The sequence below is a fragment of the Xenopus laevis genome, chromosome 4S, assembly GCF_017654675.1.
Source record: "Xenopus laevis strain J_2021 chromosome 4S, Xenopus_laevis_v10.1, whole genome shotgun sequence".
NCBI lineage: Eukaryota > Metazoa > Chordata > Amphibia > Anura > Pipidae > Xenopus > Xenopus laevis.
The window spans coordinates 10,403,379-10,425,284 of record NC_054378.1 but is presented as its reverse complement, the minus strand read 5'-3'; the positions used below and the strand labels follow the sequence as shown (position 1 = coordinate 10,425,284).

The window sequence follows — 21,906 nt, the reverse complement described above, 5'->3', positions numbered from 1 at the left end:
TACCAACCCAGTTATTATTATAAAGCAGATGGGTCTTACCCAAGCCCCAGTTCCATCTCAGACAGGCTTGTTTTACCCACCGACACACCCTTATCCCACCGGGCTGTGCTCCCCACCACATTCCCAGCTGCCTGTTTAGAATGATTTAAAGGGGAATATTCTAGAAATGCTGTAGTTTGTATACTGAACATAAACATAAATATTCCTAACTTACTGCACCAGCCCAGAGTTTGACAAGTATAATAGAATTAATGATTTTTGATTCCAAAAATGTCTTATGGGGGTCGCCATTTTATATCTTTATTCGGCCATTTTTTGAGTGCTGGCGGGCTTGCACATGCTCAGTGTGCTCTGAGCTGCTGTTGGGAGGCTGAGCTTAGGGATTGTCGAAAATGATCAAAACAGCACAAGTCAAATAACATCTGCCATAGAAGCTGATAGGGTATGGGAGGTACCATTATTCAGTACAGGATGATATAGGGTATGGGAGGTACCATTATTCAGTACAGGATGATATAGGGTATGGAAGGTACCATTATTCAGTACAGGATGATATAGGGTATGGGAGGTACCATTATTCAGTACAGGATGATATAGGGTATGGGAGGTACCATTATTCAGTACAGGATGATATAGGGTATGGAAGGTACCATTATTCAGTACAGGATGATATAGGGTATGGGAGGTACCATTATTCAGTACAGGATGATATAGGGTATGGGAGGTACCATTATTCAGTACAGGATGATGTAGGGTATGGCGGTTCCATTATTCAGTACAGGATGATGTAGAGTATGGGAGGTACCATTATTCAGTACAGGATGATATAGGGTATGGGAGGTACCATCATTCAGTAAAGGATGATGTAGAGTATGGGAGGTACCATTATTCAGTACAGGATGATATAGGGTATGGGAGGTACCATTATTCAGTACAGGATGATATAGGGTATGGGAGGTACCATTATTCAGTACAGGATGATGTAGGGTATGGGAGGTACCATTATTCAGTACAGGATGATATAGGGTATGGGAGGTACCATTATTCAGTAAAGGATGATGTAGAGCAGGGATCCCCAACCTTTAGAACCCATGAGCAACATTGATCAGTAAAAGGAGTTGGGGAGCAACACTACCACAAAAAAATGTTCATCAGGTGCCTATTAAGGGCTGTTATTGGCCATTTAGCAGCCCCTATGTGGATTGTTGACCTACAATAAGGCTCTATTTGGCAGTACACCTGGTTTTTATGCAACCAAAACTTGCCACTAAGCCTGGAATTTAAAAATAAACACTTGTTTGAGACCACTAGGAGCAACATCCAAGGGGTTGGAGAGCAACATGTTGCTCACGAGCTACTGGTTGGGGATCACTGATGTAGAGTATGAGAGGTTCCATTATTCAGTACAGGATGATGTAATGTATGCAGGGTGATACCATTATTCAGTGTGGGGGTGTAACAGGGGCTGCTCCATTCATGTCTCTCACACACACACACTAGACAAAGAGTGATAGGCTGAGGCTAATGGCTCCCGGTGGGCATCACTATGCAGCATTCCAGCCGTGGGGAGACACACAGACCGTGGGTAGGGGATCTCCTTGCTCGGGGCTGCGGCGGAGTTGATGCCGGGGGACTGCCAGTGACGTGGCTACATACAGTCATTAGTGAGTGGGACACAGAGGCCCCTTTGTTATTCCGTGTCCAGTGACCCCGCCCCTCTCTGGCTGTGATGTCACTGAGGGGGAGGGTCGCTGTAGCGCCGGCAGCATCAGGGTTTATTGCTTGGGCTGCACACGGGCCAGACATGCTGAGGTGAGACGGAGAGAAGCTGCAGGGGAGGGGGGTGGCTCATCCTGCAGCACTGACTGTATTCCTGGGTATTCCTTGTCCGCGCGTCCTCCCGCTGCCCCGGCCTCTCCTGCTGGATGTATTCCCCGCAGCTGCCGCCTCTGGAGCGCCCCATAGCCGTTTGGATCCCGGGCTTGTTGTTCCTGCGCATGACCATGTCTTTCCTCCGCCAGCTCTGGCTGCACAAGGACGTGCTCATTACTTTCCTGCTGCCCCTTCTCTTCCTGCCCCTGCCCCTGGCCACTCACAGTAAGGTAAGTACCGAGTCATCTGTCAGTCACTGGCCCCACTGCTGATGTCATAGCGCCTTCAACTGTCAGTATGACGTACAGAGGAACATTCTCACACAATCTGCAATTGCTTTTCATTTTTTTATCATTTGTGCTTTTTGACTTATTTAGCTTTTTTATTCAGCTGCTCTCCAGTTTGTAATATCAGCAGTCTGGTTGCTAGGCTCCTAACTCCCCTAGCAACCGTCCATTGCTTTGATAAAGAGACTGGAATATGAATCGGACTGGGCTGGTGGGACACCGGGAAAAAACTTGGTGGGCCCCTCTGGGCCAGACCCGCCTCTTGATCTCTCTCTCAGCCCCCCCCCCGTCGTAGAAAAAAAGATGGTGGGGGGGGCTGGGGTATCTGTGTCTTCGCCACTGTGGCGGGGGGTAGTGGGCCCCCCAATCCGGCCCTGTGAATAGGAGAGATCTGTATAGAAAAACAAGTAATAAAAAGTAGTAATAACAATACATTTGTGGCCTTAAAGGGATACTGTCATGGGAAAAAATTTTTTTTTCAAAAGGAATCAGTTAATAGTGCTGCTCCATTTCTCAAAAGAGCAAACAGATTTTTTTTTATATTCAATTTTGAAATCTGACATGGGGCTAGATATTTTGTCAATTTCCCAGCTGCCCCAAGTCATGTGACTTGTGCTCTAATAAATTTCAATCACTCTTTACTGCTGTACTGCAAGTTGGAGTGATATCACCCCCCTCCCTTTTCCCCCCCAGCAGCCAAACAAAAGAACAATGGGAAGGTAACCAGATAGCAGCTCCCTAACACAAGATAACAGCTGCCTGGTAGATCTAAGAACAACACTCAATAGTAAAAACCCATGTCCCACTGAGACACATTCAGTTACATTGAGAAGGAAACGCAGCAGCCTGCCAGAAAGCATTTCTCTACTAAAGTCCAGGCACAAGTCACATGACATGGGGCAGCTGGGAAATTGACAATATGTCTAGCCCCATGTGAGATTTCAAAATTGAATATAAAAAAAATCCATTTGCTCTTTTGAGAAATGGATTACAGTGCAGAATTCTGCTGGAGTAGCACTATTAACTGATGTGTTTTGAAAAAAACATGTTTTCCGATGACAGGATCCCTTTAAGGTGGCCATAGACGTAGAGATCCGCTCGATTGGCATTGGCCACACGCTCAGATTCGGGGAGATTAGTCGCCCGTGTGACAAATCTCATCTTCTTAAAGGATGACTAATCTCCCTGAACTGCCTCCCGCCAGGTAAAATGTAAATCGCTAGCGGGATGGCACTGCGAGTGCTTTGTTTTCCGATATCGCTCGAAGTCGCACTTCGGAAAACGAAGCACTCCGAGTGCCATCCCACCAGAGAAAAAATTATAATGCACTGTTGTCCTGCACTGGTAAAACTGAGGTGTTTGCTTCAGAAACACTACTATAGTTTATATAAACAAGCTGCTGTGTAGCCATGGGGGCAGCCATTCAAGCACAGGATACACAGTAGATAACAGATAAGTACTACTATAGTTTATATAAACAAGCTGCTGTGTAGCCATGGGGGCAGCCATTCAAGCACAGGATATACAGTAGATAACAGATAAGTACTACTATAGTTTATATAAACAAGCTGCTGTGTAGCCATGGGGGCAGCCATTCAAGCACAGGATACACAGTAGATAACAGATAAGTACTACTATAGTTTATATAAACAAGCTGCTGTGTAGCCATGGGGGCAGCCATTCAAGCACAGGATACACAGTAGATAACAAATAAGTACTATTATAGTTTATATAAACAAGCTGCTGTATAGTCATGGGGGCAGTCATTCAAGCACAGGATACACAGTAGATAACAGATAACTACTACTATAGTTTATATAAACAAGCTGCTGTGTAGCCATGGGGGCAGCCATTCAAAGGAGAAAGACTCTGGTTTCACAGCAGATAAGATCTGTATAAAATAATTGTGTTATCCACTAGTTCTGTTATCTGTTCCATACAGCCTTTTTCAATTTCCGCCATTGCTACACAGCAGCTTGTTTATATAAACTATAGTAGTACTTATCTGTTATCTACTGTGTATCCTGTGCTTGAATGGCTGCCCCCATAGCTACACAGCAGCTTGTTTATATAAACTATAGTTGTTTTTCTGAAGCAAACACATCAGTTTTACCAGTGCAGGGCAAACACTGCATTATATTTTTATTACTATAAAACAATTTCATTTTTTTGATGTTACTGTTCCTTTTACATTGCACTTGAGAATGAGCAGGTTAATAAACCTCTTAATGATTTATGTCCAGTAATGGTCTGTTAGGGCAGTGATACACAAGTAATTTAATGGCACCGTTTTGTTGTTAGGCCTGTATGGCCACCCTATCACTTTAAAGGGGAACTCCGGCTTCCAATCCAACATTAGAGGCTCACATAACACAGAAACCCCTAATATACCTATTACAGTTACTTGTTTCTTCATAAAGTATGAATAAATGGCATTTTCTATGCTGAAATCCAGCTGGTTAACAGTTCTTCTCTTTCTGCATCATTTGAAATCCTGGCAGGGAAGGAGGGACTAAACACTATTGTTACAAATTGTAACAACTTCTCCACAGCTTACAGACAGGAACTACATAACCCACAATGCATTGCACTGGGATGTTCCTTTCCTTATTGAAATCACGTGTGCAGGGAATTGTGGGGTTTGGAGGATGCAGGCTGAGGACAGATGCCTGTTGATACAAAGTAACAGTAGTCAGACAGCTCAGCAAAGTAGTCACAGATGAGCAGGGGGCTAGGCTTAGGGAACTGTTACAAACCATTAAAAATCATGAAAAGTCTGCATATTTTTTAATTGATGTATATTGCAAAGTTGCTTGAAATTATGTTTACTTTTCATTAAGCTTAAGTTATGTTAGTATGGAGTTCCCCTTTAATCGGGTTGTTTTGGTTTCAGTTTACTTAACAGGCCAGATCCTGGATTAAATCTGCTAGGGTCAGACTGGGCCGAAATGAGCCTGCTAGCAATGTCTTCTTCTCTCTTCATGTCTGGAAGCCTTATATTGGCTCCGGAATGAACAAACTTGGCAGTTTTCAGCTCAAAAAGCAAAGTCTTGCATTTCCTCACCAAAATCTGCGCTGGACAAAACATAATGTTTCCGGACATGAACACAGGAGAATCTGCCTGGATTTCAGCAGGCTGATTTCGGCCACTAGCCTAAAATGTCCTTACACAACACATGGGGCATTACAATGCTGCTTTGTATCTACTTAATTCTGAATTCTCCAAGTGTCGGGCTCAGGAATTTCTCACTGTCATTAAGAAAACAGCACACTGAGCAATACTCTTTATTTTCTTTCTTGATTTATAGCTGCTTTCAGTAGGATTCATTGTTGGGGTCAAGAGATGCTAATTTTAGTTATCCAAGTGGCTTGCCCCCTAGGAGACAATAAAACCTGATGTAGGAGCAGCTACACATATCCAGTGTATGATGGGAATCCCAAAAAAAGATCCATTGCCATTCCACTTCTATGTTTCTCCTTTTTAGTCAAATGACTGTCATCCAGCCCAAGTATCAGCAGAAAATGTATTACAGGTATGGGATCCGTTATCCGGAAACCCGTTATCCAGAAAGCGCCAAATTACGGGAAGGCCGTCCCTCCGTTAGACTCCATTTTAATCAAATAATTCAAGTTTTTAAAATGATTTCCTTTATCTCCGTGATGATAAAACAGTACCTTCTACTTGATCCCATTTAAGATGTAATTAATCCTTACTGGAGGCAAAATAATCCTATTGGGTTTAATTAATGCTTAAATGATTTTTAGTAGATTTATGGAATCAAAATCAAATTATGGAAAGATCCCTTATCTGGAAAACCCGAGCCTTCCAGATAACGGGTCCCATACCTGTATTATCCTTTATTTATATAGCACCAACATATTCAATGACTCTTATAGAATCCACAGTTTTGAGATTGGTTGTACCGTGTTAGCCATTGAAAAAATGCAGAAAATGTAAAGTTTGGTGAACTGAATAAGTAACAATTGCAAGTTTTTTTGTATTTTGCCTGAAGAAGGGGCCGTGTGCTCTGAAAGCTTTCAATTGTTAATAGGTCATTTAAGATTAAAAGTGAATGTCTAATATTTGATCGAATGTTCCAACCGAAAATTCTAACCGCATTCGATTTGTATTCGAATTGTACGAATCAAGTTTTTCTCCTGAAAAAACTCAAATGTCAGGAAGGCTATTAATATCGCCAAATGGCTCGACGGACCTCTGGCCATTGACTTATACATGTTTTAGGTGGCAAATATTAGAATTAGGACTATTTTTATGGTCGAGCTGTGATAAATCTCACATTCTAATTTGCATTTCAATAGTGGAATTAAAAAGCAAAACGTTTGAATTTTGAAATTCGAAATTTACTATTCAACCCTTGATAAATCTGCCCCTGCATGTGTTTAATAAGACTGTCCTACAGTTGTATCTCATATTTCTGTCTGTCCCTCAATGAGATGGAATTGATGCAACTCCATAATCTGATGCAACGTGCGCTGGAAGTGGCATAATATTAAGTCTGAGAGTTCTTTTTGGGAAACTTCATTCACTCTGAGAATAACGGGTCTTTTGCAGAACACAGTGAGGCTTCTGTGTATTTCTGCTGTTCATTAACTGGCTCCTGAGAAGGCACCATTGTTCAGCAAAGACGCTTTAAAACTGTGTTAAAGTGAGTCGAGGGAAAATGCGAGCGAACGCGGTCAGACGAGTCGGAAGTCGGTACCTTTGGTAACCGTGATTCAAAAACGAAATACATTTACCTTTTGTAAATGTGAGACACGTCTGGCTTCTTACCTCCTCTCTTAGTCAAAGACTTCATTCATTGAGAGTGCTGATACCCAGAGGTATATACTATTCATCATTTTATGAATATAGCATTGCTTGAGCCTATAGTAATGTCTGAAGAACCAGGCACTGAAATGATTGATCCAGCCATCTCCAGGGTCGGACTGGGGGGTCAGGGCCCCACCAGGGCTTCCACATCATGGCTCCCACCCCCCAAGGGCCCCTCTTCCCAGTCGCAGGGCCCCTTGTTGTCCCTCTTCCCCTCTCCAGGATGGTGGGGCCCACCAGGTTTTTTTCCCAGTCTCCCGCCAGACACTGGCCATCTCAAAGGAACAGTAAAGGAATGGAAATAAGTTGCATGAAAGAATATATCGCAGAGGTTTTCAGGCATTCCCTGTTCCAAGTCCCACTGGAGGATCCTGGTCAGATCCCCCATGGCTTAAAAAAGGTTAAAAAAAAAAAATTGAAAATATTGCTGGATCAGCTTTCAGCTATAGTTTCAAGAGTATCTAAGGCAGCTAATGAGGCCTAATTAGCCTTCAAGATAAGCTTTGAGGATAGAAGATCTGTATTCTCCCGAGGTCTCACCCCAATTATCCTTCAGGATGTGGGCAATCCCCACAGGCTGCCCAACCAAATCTGGGCATGTATGGTCAGCATAGGACAAATGTTAGAGTCCTGCACGAAACCAATTTATTAGACCCAAGCCCACAACCCGAACCTGCATATTTACCCACTTTGAACCCAACCCGCAACTCACCGACCACCATTAAATAGGAAATGATGTTCCTGCAAACCAGAAGTGATATCATTAAAAGTGGGCGGGACAGTAACATTTTAAACCATAAAATACAGACAATATAACATAAGAAATATAGATGAGACTCGCAACCCAACCTGCGACCAGCATCTACAGTATACCCGAAAAGCCTACCCTCATCCTGCAGGGTACCCGGTTTTTTTGCGGGTGACCCACGGGTACTTGACCCGCTGCAGCACTGTGACAGTAACTGGGAGAACAATGCTCTGTATATGATGAACCTTTTGTAAATGAGGCCTGTTTGAGATACCTGTTTTGCTTTAATTGCACTTTCCCAAATATGATGGGTTAGAGAAGGTGGTTTGGACATGTAATAAATGCAAACCGGGTCTTGGAGTCGGATATCCGAGAGCTTGCATTCTGTAATCTTCCGGGTCTTGGAGTAGGATATCCGAGAGCTTGCATTCTGTAATCTTGCAGGAGTTGGGGATGGGGTCAGAAATACCCTCCATTTACGGTACTTGCGTATAAATATGTACTGGTCAGTTCTTCTCCACATCTCTTAATCAGTGGGCTTCTGCTACAAAAGCTCTGCCTACACGTTGAGGCACATTTATTAAAGGTCGAATTTCAATTCATGTGAGTTTTTTTAGACTTTAATTAAATTAGAATATACTTGAAATTCGACTGGGGGTTAATTATATAAAAAAAAAAATCGAATTTCTAAAACTCAGAAGAATTTTACCGACTCTAATCGAATTCGACTAAACTCGATATGAGATTTTTCTTCACAAAAACCTCGAAATGTCAGGAGGGCTACTTTGATGTCCAAATTGATCCCTGGACCTCTTCCATTGACTTATACATGAACTTGGCAGATTTTAAGGGGCAGATTCACTAAGGGTCGAATTTCGAAGTTAAAAATACTTCGAAATTCGACCCTCGAATTGAAATCCTTCGACTTCGAATATCGAAGTCGAAGGATTTAGCGCTAATCCTGCGATCGATCGAAGGATTTTTCGTTCGATCGAACGATTAAATCGTTCGAATCGAACGATTCGAACGATTTTAATTCAACGATCGAAGGAAAATCCTTCGATCAAAAAAAGATTAGCAAACCTATGGGGACCTTCCCCATAGGCTAACATTGACTTCGGTAGGTTTTACCTGCCGAAGTAGGGGGTCGAAGTTTTTTTTAAAGGGCAAGTACTTCGACTATCGAATGGTCGAATAGTCGAACGATTTTTCGTTCGATTCGTTCGATTTCGTTCGAATTCGAACGAATTTAACCAATTCGATGGTCGAAGTACCAAAAAAATACTTCGAAATTCGAAGTATTTTTCATTCGAATCCTTCACTCGAGCTTAGTGAATCTGCCCCTTGGTGTCAAATAGTCGAATTAGAGTTCTTAAAGGGCCAGAGTATGATAAGTCTCGAAATTCAAATTTGAATTAAAACTCAAATCTAGTTTGGATAATTCACAATTCGAATTTGAGAGTTTTGACCATAAAAATTAGAAATTACTTACCGTACCGATTCTCTGCTTGCACTCCTCTTGAGAAACGGCGAAAGGGCGACGATCCATTGTGCGGCGCTTGATTTCTCCTCCCTGCCTTCTATAATAGATAGCCAGGGAGGAGAAATCGAGCGCCGCACAATGGATCGTCGCCCTGTCGCCATTTTTGAAGAGGAGCGCAAGTAGAGAATCAGTAATTCATTTCTTAATAAAAGCTTTGTGAATTAAAAGGGAAAACTGTCTTGGTGTTATTTTTTCGTTAAAAAGAAACACATTTTTGGTCTGGTCCTGTAATAAATCTGCCCCCTAAACTTAGGGTCTCTAAGAAGTCTTTCAAACGATTTTCAAATCTCTCGCTGCTTAAAACACACTTTTCTTTTACAAAAACCAGAGGAGAAAAACCTACAGATAGGCATTGTGGGAAATCCTTTTGTCTGTGCCTGTGGGCTTAAATAACTGCTGTTAACACTGAAAGAATTTTCTCTTATTTCAAGGAATGTTTTGTAACATACAATTATTACATCACTAAGTACAGACTCTGCTTGGAACCTTCTGTTGAACATGTGTTTTACATTTGTTTCAGGATATGGACATATTATATAGCACGTCATGAATGATAAATTTAATTTATGAAGAATTAGGGATGCGCCCAATCCAGGATTCGATTTGGCATTCGTCCATTTTCAGCAGAATTCGAATTCGCCCGAATCCTTGTGTCTGGCCGAACCGAATCCAAATCCTTAAAATCATGTGACTTTTCGTCACAAAACAAGGAAGTAAAACATTTTTTAGCTGCACACTTCGTGTGTGCCTCTCTTTTCCCCTCACTGATTTGCATATGCAAATTAGAGTTCGGATTCAGTTCGGTATTTGGCCGAATCTTTCATAAAGGATTCAAGGGTTCGGCCAAATCCAAAAAAGTGGATTCAGTGCATCCCTAGTAAGAATGTTGTGTATAACCCTTTTCCTTATGTGTTTCAGGAAGCAGCATGTGCTTACATCTTACTGGTCACTGCCATTTACTGGATATCAGAGGCCATACCACTCGGTGCCGCTTCTTTGGTTCCTGCTTTCTTGTTCCCGCTCTTTGGCATCATGAAATCAAGTGAGGTTAGTGTCTCCTGTCTGCGTCTGATCACCTTGGATCAATATTGCAAGCTTAGGTGGGCCAGGTTTTTGGATCTCTGAGGGTCATTTCCACTGAGGGCAATTGAGACCTCTCAAGTAGCCTGTGTGATGTCCATGAAGAACCTGGAATTGAAACTTGTATGCACATTACACATAAGACATACTCTAAATGTCTGAATCACATGTGAGTTAGCCTCACACATGGACGACAAAAGTGTCACAACGTTAACCTCTTAATCCATGAGTAGGACAGTTGGATCACAAGAAGGTGTAGATACACATCAAACAAGTGCCAAAAGATGTTTTGGCTCTACTAGATTTTTCTGTTATTAATTAACAACTATGGAGTAGTTGCATTGGTATGGTAAAACATTGGCATATTTGGAAGACATTGGTTCTCTAATGATATATATATATATATATATATATATATATATATATATATATATATATATAAAAAAAAAGAAAGTCTTTCGCACACCTTCCAATATTAACAATAACCAGGTGCTGCTGTCTTGTCAATTATGTAAAATTCCGGTTGTAGTTAACAGCGCACACTGGGATTCTTTAAAAGATTAATTTATTTATCAAATATTAAAATTCACACGTATCACACGTGTGAATTTTAATATTTGATAAATAAATTAATCTTTTAAAGAATCCCAGTGTGCGCTGTTACCTACAACCGGAATTTTATATATATATATATATATATATATATATATATATATATATATATATATATATATATATATATATATATATATATATATATATATATATATATATATATATATATATTATATATATATATATATATACGGAATCGAAGTCCTAACCCACACCATCAGTTAAAGGTTCAAAAAACACATACCTGGGTGCTGCCCTAAAAAAGCTGCATTATTCATAGTCCAATGATAAGGGTGCACACCAGGATTTTGTAAATTAAAACTTCATGTTTATTAAATAAATTTAAAACAGGAACCGGCCAACGTTTCGGTCTCTCTCTAAGACCTTTATCAAGACGTCTTGATAAAGGTCTTAGAGAGAGACCGAAACGTTGGCCGGTTCCTGTTTTAAATTTATTTAATAAACATGAAGTTTTAATTTACAAAATCCTGGTGTGCACCCTTATCATTGGACTATATATATATATATATATATATATATATATATATATATATATATATATATATATATATATATATATATATATATATATATATATATATATATATATATATATATATATATATATATATATATATACATATATAATACACAAAAGCCATGAATATCTTGTAAATTATATCCTTATAAACGGTGAGTAGTGATGTCATCAGTTATAAACGGTGAGTAGTGATGTAATTTCTGTCACATGACTCACTAAAATTTGTGTATTATAATTAATAAAGTACCCCCAGTTGTAAAATATGAGGATATTATAAGTTACCTCGGAGTTCCATGACCTGTATAAAAACACTCGGCCTTCGGCCTCGTGTTTTTATATGGTCATGAAACTCCTCGGTAACTTATAATATCCTTATATTTTACGAGAGGGGGTACTTTATTCACTATATTTTGGATAATGTACCCCCTACTGTAGTATATAAAAGCACGAGGCCAAAGGACACTTAACTCCGAGGTGACTTCTAATATCTTTATAAATTTCAGTAGGGGGTACATCATGGATTATAATCTACATTTTGTGTGAATTGTTGGGAGGGGGATCGGCGTTCAATTCTGGTCGCCGGCATTCAATTTGAATGTGGTGGCATAAAATTCGGATGCGATGCGTCAAATTCGGAGGCCGGGGACCCCTGATATAAACGGCACGTTCGGACGTCAGAACGCACCATTCATAAGTATATAATTTACAGTCTGGTCCCATAGGGAAATGACCAGACATGGCTTTTGTGTATTATATATATATCAAGGATGTGATACAACCAATATATTCTATTTTTTTATATTGCAGGTGGCATCTGAATACTTTAAGGACATTCATCTCCTCCTGTTTGGAGTTGTGTGTTTGGCTGCGTCCATCCAGAAGTGGAACCTGCACAAACGGATAGCGCTTTGGATGGTCCTGTCCGTTGGAAGCAAGCCCAGCTGGTAATAATTTGTCTGTCGCATCCTAACATTGTGCAAATACTTAAAGGGATACTGTAATGGGAAATTTTATTTTCAAAACGCCTCGGTTAATAGTGCTGCTCCAGCAGAATTCTGCATGAAATCTGTTTCTCAAAAGAGCAAACAGATTTTTTTATATTTAATTTTTAAATCTGACATGGGGCTAGACATATTTTCAATTTCCCAGCTGTCCCCAGTCATGTGACTTGTGCTCTGATAAACTTCAATCACTCTATACTGCTGTACTGCAAGTTGGAGTGATATCCCCCCCTCCCTTTCCCCCAGCAGTCTAACAACAGAACAATGGGAAGGTAACCAGATAGCAGCTCCCTAACACAAGATAACAGCTGCCTGGTAGATCTAAGAACAGCACTCAATAGTAAAATCCCGGTCCCAGTGAGACACATTCAGTTACATTGAGTAGGAGAAACAACAGCCTGCCAGAAAGCAGTTCCATCCTAAAGTGCTGGCTCTTTCTGAAAGCACATGACCAGGCAAAATGACCTGAGATGCCCCTACACACCAATATTACAACTAAAAAAATACACTTGTTGATTCAGGAATACAATTTTACATTACAGAGAGAGAATTATTTGCAGTGTAAACAGTGTAATTTAGAAATAAAAACTACATCATAAACATCATCATTGACAGAATCCCTTTAAGTTTCAATTGCTCCAATCAGTTCATGTGTAATCTGCAATTATTCTGGGCACTGTGGGATTGGTAGATTTCCCAGAGGCCCTAATCAGCAGAAATTCATTAGATATGTTTTATTCAGCACTTCTGCTCAGTTTAGGTCTCAATAGGAGGTAATTCCCATGCCGAGATCTGATGAATACAAATAGAAAAGGCTCAGCCTGTGGCGACTGTGTATACAGGAGCCATGAAATACTCTAGGGCCTTCTTTTCTCTTCCCTGTAGGTGATTCAGCTCCATAGTTTTGAAACCATTGCTATAAATGCATATAAATAATTTAGATTTTTAATTAGTGGTTCATTAGAGTCTAACAGAGAAAGATTCATAGTGGAGTCCAAAACACAGAGCATGGGGTTTATGTAGGAAGCAGAAGAGAGCTCTGTGGGAGTCATAATCAAGTTTAATAGAAGGAAGAAAACGACTATATCCGGGGTTAAGCGATAATGTACTTCATGTCTCTTTGTTGGATAGTCACGAAATCATCAGTAGTCTCATCATCCATGGGGTAATAGTAGTACAGGTAGGTGATCTGGATTGCCTCTTAGAGAGGCCGTTAAAGGATTTCTTGGGTTGCTAATTGGGTACAGCTTCCGGATATTGTAGAATTACAACTCACAGGGTTCCACTAACCGTTAAAAAGGAAATTAGTTCTAGTTCAACCGCATGTGAACGGCTGCAGGTTGCCTATCCCCAGACTACCGAAGGCCAACCCTGGACAGGATTATAAGTACAACCATCACAAATATATGTATTATCACATAGTCCATGGATCCCCTGCACTTGCACTAACGCGCACTTGCACTAACGCGCACTTGCACTAACGCGCACTTGCACTAACGCGCACTTGCACTAACGCGCACTTGCACTAACGCGCACTTGCACTAACGCGCACTTGCACTAACGCGCACTTGGACCTGCCATTCTCCTTACATATAGACCTATCTCCTGTAGACCAGTGGTGGTGGTAGGGCCCTGGTGCAGTCACACCCCTTGCCCCATGCTTATGCCCTCTCCTGCCCTATATTCATACACACCAGGGGTCATTTATTATTTGCAAGGCAGTGTACAAAGTGCAAAAGGGCTAGCTTGCACCCACTGATGCTGCAGGATGTCTGAATCTTCCTCCAGGCTGAGTAAATGACTCCTTCTTTGTCTTATCCTCGACACTATTCAGTTGGTCTCACCGTCTAAATATTCTGTCCCATCGCAATGTAAGGGCAGTGGCAGTCATGTGACAGCAGATGTTGTTTAAATGGGAACTATAACGATAATGAAAATTTAATATCAACTTCCGCATTCTGAAATATTAAGTTTTCTAAATATAATAAATTAAAAATTTGGTACTGTTTCTGAAATAATCAAGTTTATCGTCACTATCCCTCTCTAAGCATCTGTTTCTCTTCATTCTGTCTTCATGCAGCAGTTGGGTGTCAGATATTCACTGACAGTTAGATCCAATATATCTTATAGGGGGGCTCCTTTTGCCTAGAAGATGTATTTGAGCTCACTCTATTAAACTCACCAGACATCATGTCTCTCTATATGCAGAATTTGTGCAGAAGGCAGTTATTTTGTTAAATTTAGTTTGTACTGCAATCAGTTATTTGAATGAGCTCTAATACATCTTCTAGGAAAGGAAGCCCCCCTATAAGATATATTGGATCTAACTGTCAATGAATATCTGACACCCAACTGCTGCATGAAGACAGAATGAAGAGAAACAGACGCCGAGAGAGGGATAGTGAAGATAAACTTGATTATTTCAGAAACAATGCAGAATATTTAATTGATTGTATTTAGAAAGTTTCTTATTTCAGAATCATGAAGCTTATATTAAATTTAAATGTTTGTGATAATTCCCCTTTAAGGAGTAGCAACGAGGTGCTTTAGGTAGCTGCTGCTTGTGCTGGCCCTACATGGCTGCTGCATGTATATGGTTTCCCCTCTTCTACTGCACAGCCAAAGCTGCTCTAACATGCTTTATCTTTCAAGGTTGCTTGCAACACACATATGACTTTTGTTTGCTTTGTATATTTTTAGGCTTCTTTTGGGTTTCATGAGCTGCACTTCCTTCCTCTCTATGTGGTTAAGTAACACATCCACGGCTGCTATGGTAATGCCAATTGTGGACGCTGTGCTGTGTCAGCTAAATAGCGCCGCCCCAGAGGAGAAAGCCTTAACCGACTCTAAAACCAGCACATCTCAGAATAACGAGGGTATGTAACTCATCCAGAGCCCACAGTTTCCCATCTGCCAAAGAATGACCGTGGACAGGCTGTATAAAACAGGGTGCCATCACAAGGGCATGTGTTCCAAAAAAAAAAAAGGTTTCGGGGTCTCGGTGGGATCGGTCACTGATTTTTCTGGACCCTAGAATCAAATTAAGTGAATGCCATGACTGTAATGCCTGTATAAGAAGAACCCAATTGGAGTATTATAATAAAGTACCCCTTGTTGGACAATATGAGGATATTAGAAGTAACCTCGGAGTTCCATGACCTGTATAAACAGGATTTACATAATGGGTGCCCCGAGGCACACTGCCGTTCGTCGCCCCTGTCCTCTCTCCTTTATTCGAGGAAATTTTCATCAATGGGGATTGGCATATGGGAAATTAAAAAAATTATTGTATCTCCAGCGCATTTCCAGTGTTTTTGAACCAATGTGGGTGTGCCGCCCCCCTAAAATCCTGCCGCCCTAGGCCCGGTCTTAGGTGGCCTTTCCACAAATCCGGGCCTGTGTATAAAAGCATCGGCCTTCGGCTTTTATATGTTCATGGAACGCCTCCTTATATTTTACAATAGGAGGTACTTTATACGCTATATATTTAGGTATGTGTGTGTGTGTGTGTATAGATAGATAGATAGAGATAGATATAGATATAGATAGATATATAGATAGATATATAGATAGATATATATAGATATATATATATATGTGTGTGTGTTGTTGTTTTTTTCTTTCTATTTTTGTGCTTTTTTGGTGACTTTAGCTACTTCTTTTACAGATGCTACAAAGATTGATCTGACATCTTTTCCAGAAAGGTAAAGAAAATATTTTGTCCGCAATCTCCAACTATTATCTCTTAAAAGCAGTGATTGTCGTTTTCAGTTTTAGTCCATTCTGCCCAAATCTTACCCTAAGTGGCTCAGCCCCTCCACCATTTCTCAGAACCCCCTGGGGGACAGTTTCACAGTTTGGCAACAACTGTTTTTACAGCCCTCTATAACATCAATCATATCTGACAACGTGAGATATGATAAAAACGGGACTTTTTGGTATATACAAGGGTCTCCACTCAGGTGGAATATTGTTCACACGTACCATTTTCTCTGCCCCATTCACTCTTACACCACAGTGACATACCCTAACACCTTCATACTAACGACCAACATCATCCTTGCCCCTTAAACATTAGGCGACTCATGACTGTAATACTATTACTATGTTTTACCACCATTAGCAAAAGGACCAGTCTTTACAAATTAAAGGGATACTGTCATGGGAATTTTTTTTTCCAAAGCGCATCAGTTAATAGTGCTGCTCCAGCAGAATTCTGCACTGAAATCCGTTTCTCAAAAGAGCAAACAGATTTTTATATATTTAGTTTTGAAATCTGACATGGGGCTAGACTTGTCAGTTTCCCAGGTGCTCCCATTCATGTGACTTGTGCTCTGATACACTTTAGTGAATCTTTACTGCTGTACTGCAAGTTGGAGTGATATAACCCCCCTCCCTTTACCCCCCCAGCAGCCTAACAACAGAACAATGGGAAGGTAACCAGATAACCGCTCCCTGACACAAGATAACCGCTCCCTGGTCGATCTAAAGGTGGCCATACACGGGCTGTTCGTTGATGCGGTCCCGCGATCCGACCGCCCGTTTGAGAATGCTAGGATCCGATCGTTGGGCCCTAGGGCCCACGATCGGATCTGCCCGATATTGCCCACCTCAAGGTGGGCATATCGGAGGGAGATCCGCTCGTTTGGCGACATCGCCAAACGAGCGGATCTATCCATGTATGGGGACCTTAAGAACAGTACTAAGTCGTAAAATCCAGGTCCCACTGAGACACATTCAGTTACATTGAGTAGCAGAAACAACACCTGCCAGAAAGCAGTTCCATCCTAAAGTGCTGGCTCTTTCTGAAATCACATGACCAGGCAAAATGACCTGAGATGCACCTACACACCAATATTACAACTAAAAAATACACTTTTTGGTTCAGGAATGAAATTTTATATTGTAGAGTGAATTATATGCAGTGTAAACTGTGTCATTTAGAAATAAAACTACATCATAAAAATCATGACAGAATCCCTTTTACTTGGCAGTAAGTAAAAACTAAAAAAAACTAAGAGCACAATAATTCTCCAAGAGAAATTTCTCCTGGTTCAGGCTGGCAAACTGCCACTATATTGATAGACCAGACCCTTTTGCATCTGTAGCGAACTCCACTACAATTATATAGAGAAAATCATTGTTGAAGTTTCATAGAGAATTTGGCCCATTTCTCTCTTCACATATATTAAATATGAAACGGCTGACAAATTGACAAATTGAGGGGAATTTTGGTGAATGCCTTTGTGTTTGCATTGCTACTGCACTTGTTTTGGGTAAATACGTGAGGAATATGTGAAATGCTGTGCTAAGCAAGTCGTGCTGCCAGTTTGTTTCCCTTCTCTTAATGAAATGTTTTTCAAATTCTGCGTTTTTAGCGATTTTTACAGATGAATTGAAAGAAATCCTAATTGTTTATTCATTTCTGTCCAACCGGAATACTAGTTTCTTCTTCTCTTTATTCATTTGCAGCAATAACATGTTGGATAACGGCATCGCAAACACAGAAGAACAGGAGGTTTGTCTGGAGTTCAAATACTATTTTTTTTTTTTTTTCTGTGACCAACCCCTCAAATGACATCTCAAAGCATCATCCTCTTCTAGGCCAAACACCCTGCTGGCTTCTCATAAAGGGATTAATACTCAACAGGAGGACTACGGGAAGTGAAAAGGAAGGTTTTTCTCAGACCTACTGCTTTTCAGCTCTGAGTCTGAGTTAGTCGGTGACTATAAGAGGGTCCACATGGGACATAACTGTCCAGTCAGTTTGCAATTGATCCTCAGCATTCAGCTCAGATTCAAAAGCAACAGGGACGACCCCTGTGCCCCCCCCATAAGTCTCTGATTGGCTACTGCCTGATAACCAATCAGTGGAAAGCAAGAGAGCTGAAAAGCAGGAAGTAGTGTTCTGGCTATTATGTTACACATCCAGTCACTCCAGTCTTTATACATTACATTTTTGGATAACTAACTATATTAGAAACATTTTTTTATTTTGCACAGCCTATCTATTTACCCAGTTTTTATTTTTATACTGAACAATTCCTTTAAAACTTGATGGTTATGTGACATGCCAGTTTGCACCCTGGTCAACAGAGCTCTAAGGGTTGTGGCCCTTTTTACTCAAAACGCCTCTATGCTATAGGCCTAGGAAATGGGCTTTTATTCTTTATGGGTATTACATGTAAGCAATGTCCATAGATATTGCTGCACTACCTTAGCGTGACATACCGGAAATATACTACTATAAGTCATGGTATTTCCCTTGCACTTGAGTACAGGCTAGCCTTACATAGGTTAGGTATTACATGTATTTGTGTTGACAATTCAACATATTTATGCTTTTCCTAATTTGTTAAAGTAATATTTAAAAATCGTATTTTTCAGGAGGAGCCAACATTTGCCAACCGCACCTATGCAAAACAGGTAACAAATATTTACTGCACAAAATGCTGTCATACTCAGGCTATAAAATACATGCAGCATGATTGCTACAATCCACATCCAGACACAGTGATCAGAATGCACCATATGCCATAGGGCTTTGTATAGGGCAAATGTTCTGGGCCCACTTTCGGAAAAAATGTTTCTAATAGGAATGCACTGAATTCAGGATTCGGCCTTTTTCAGAAGGATTCAGATTCGGCCGAATCCTTCTGCCCGGCGAACCGAATCTGAATCCTAATTTGCATATGCAAATTAGGGGCTGGGGGAGTAACACATGACTTTTTTGTCACAAAACAAGGCAGTAAAAAATGTTTTCCCCTTCCCAACCTTAATTTGCATATGCAAATTAGGATTCGGTTCGGTATTCTTTCCCGAAACGATTCAGGGGTTCGGCCGAATCCGAAATAGTGGATTCGGTGCATTCCTAGTTTCTAAGAACACAGGCTGATTTATCAAAGGTCGACTGTTACCTCGAATGACCTCAAAATTCGAATAGTATCTTATTTAAGAAAAAAACGCAAATGTCAGGAAGGCTATTAACATTTTCAAATGCGTCACTGGACCTATTTGACATTGACTTCTACATGAACTGAAATGTTCCAAAAAGTGCTACTGATCGTAACTCAAAAAAAAGGAAAATGGAGAAAAATCAAGAAAAAATATATAATGCAGCGTTCTTGATAAAATCACACCTCAATGTGATTCCATTCACACGTTATCAGTGTTCTATTCCTCAAAACTTCAGTGCAGGTGAAAATATTTTCATACATACTCAAACACTTTCAAATGTAGTGTGCTGTGCTAGTAAAGAAAAGGTTTTTTAGAGTAGGTGGATACCCACACAGTTATCCACCTACTCAAAAAAAACTTTTCTGTACTAATTAGCACAGCACACTATATATATTTTTTTCTTGTTTTTTCTCCATTTTCCTTTTTTGAGGTACGATCAGTAGCATTTGAATTTCACTGGAGGTTGGAGAGAACCTACTTGTTACTGAACTGGAGATTACAATTGGTTCGGGACTTTATATTTCTTTTTAAAGGGATCCTGTCATTGGAAAACACGTTTTTTCCAAAACGCATCAGTTAATAGTGCTACTCCAGCAGACTGCTGCACTGAAATCCATTTCTCAAAAGCGCAAACAGATTTTTTATATTCAATTTTGAAATCTGACATGGGGCTAGACATTTTGTCAATTTCCCAGCTGCCCCTGGTCATGTGACTTATGCCTGCACTTTAGGAGAGAAATGCTTTCTGGCAGGCTGCTGTTTTTCCTTCTCAATGTAACTGAAGGAGTCTCAGTGGGACATGGGTTTTTACTATTGAGTGTTGTTCTTAGATCTACCAGGCAGCTGTTATCTTGTGTTAGGGAGCTGCTATCTGGTTACCTTCCCATTGTTCTTTTGTTTGGCTGCTGGGGGGGGGGTGATATCACTCCAACTTGCAGTAAAAAGTGATTGAAGTTTATCAGAGCACAAGTCACATGACTTGGGGCAGCTGGGAAAGTGACAAAATGTCTAGCCCCATGTCAGATTTCAAAATCGAATATAAAAAAATCTGTTTGCTCTTTTGAGAAATGGATTTCAGTGCAGAATTTTGCTGGAGCAGCACTATTAACTGATTCATTTTGAAAAAAAATTTTTTTCCCATAACAGTATCCCTTTAATTTCTACATGAACTCGGCAGGTTTTAGGTGGCGAATAGTCGAATTGTTCCCAGGGTCCAGGTATGATAAATCTCGAATTCGTGTTTGGATTATTCCCAATTTATGACCAAAAATCCAACTCGAAAATTCAAGTTCGAATTTCCATAAGTTCATTAGCATATGGGCAGCAGTTTCGGTCTCAGAGCTGTCTGGAAGCCTGTAGTTGGCCGGAAGCGTAAACATATTCAAGAATACTTGGCCTAAGTAGGTCCCTAGTTTCAGCTGCCTGCACTTTTATAAACCTACTCTGCAAGAATCTGGCCAGTATGTCGTCATCATCATATTTTTGTTTCTTACAGGGTAAAACTGGTCGGTTCTACAGGACTAAGCGTGATCACATGATGTGCAAAGCTTTCTCGCTGGGGATTGCCTACTCTTCTACTATAGGAGGGATGTCCACGCTGACCGGCACTTCCACAAACCTCATATTTATTGAACAGTTTGAAACGTAAGTAACTAGTACACTCTATGATGGATTTATATTTTTGTACTGAGCCTTGTTTTCTGTCACTAATTCACCTTTGAGTCAACTTTTTGTATGTTATAGAAGGTCCTATTCCTTGCAACTTTGCGGTTGGTCTTCAATATATATATATAGGTGTTCTTATCCGTATATCCTGAAGGGCTGATCAGTAGTTGTTTCTTGTTTTTCTTTTTCATGGTGCATTAGATGTACTTTAGTCATTGATATGATTTTACTCTACAGCCTGAGGATGGCAATTTGCCTGTTTTTAAAATTTTTATTATATACTACACACTGCACAGAATATGAAAATGTGAAATATAATAGTACTACTCTTTCGCAACATATATGTTACACATTGCACGGCAGATAAGAATTGAGACAGAGTAGCATTTTTTGTAACAAATAAATTGTACACACAAATTGTTTTTAACATTTTTTTATTATAAATATTTATCACATGACTTATACTGTGGGATTTTTGGTCACTTTTATTGACATTTTGACACTTCACACACACCTCTTATGAGGCTTTTAATGATGCTGATGTCACTTCCTGTTCTTTGGTTTTATGGGTATTTAAATGCATTTGGGGTTAAACATGGTTGCCTTGTGGACCGAAACGTCACGTTGGCTTGCATGTGATTTCACAAGAGATCTCGGTGTTGCTGGTCTTCTTTTTGCTTATATTATACATTACCGTGCACCCGAGGGATGTTGCAAAGGCGGAGTGCTGCCATTACCTTAATATATATATATATATATATATATA

General features: G+C 40.3%; 1 protein-coding gene across 2 annotated transcripts in view; it reads left to right on the top strand.

The window, feature by feature from the left end:
- The first annotated feature begins 1,599 nt into the window (after positions 1-1,599).
- Positions 1,600-21,906, top strand: part of slc13a4l.S (solute carrier family 13 member 4 like S homeolog) — a 31,820-nt gene continuing 11,513 nt past the window's right edge. Inside the window, exons 1-8 of one of the 2 annotated variants that reach the window (XM_018259351.2) lie at positions 1,600-2,102; positions 10,200-10,328; positions 12,325-12,461; positions 15,219-15,394; positions 16,186-16,222; positions 17,991-18,036; positions 18,906-18,944; positions 20,971-21,119. In XM_018259351.2, coding sequence (XP_018114840.1) covers positions 1,926-2,102; positions 10,200-10,328; positions 12,325-12,461; positions 15,219-15,394; positions 16,186-16,222; positions 17,991-18,036; positions 18,906-18,944; positions 20,971-21,119 — 890 coding nt within the window. In that variant the 5' untranslated portion in view covers positions 1,600-1,925. 2 annotated transcript variants of the gene reach the window in all.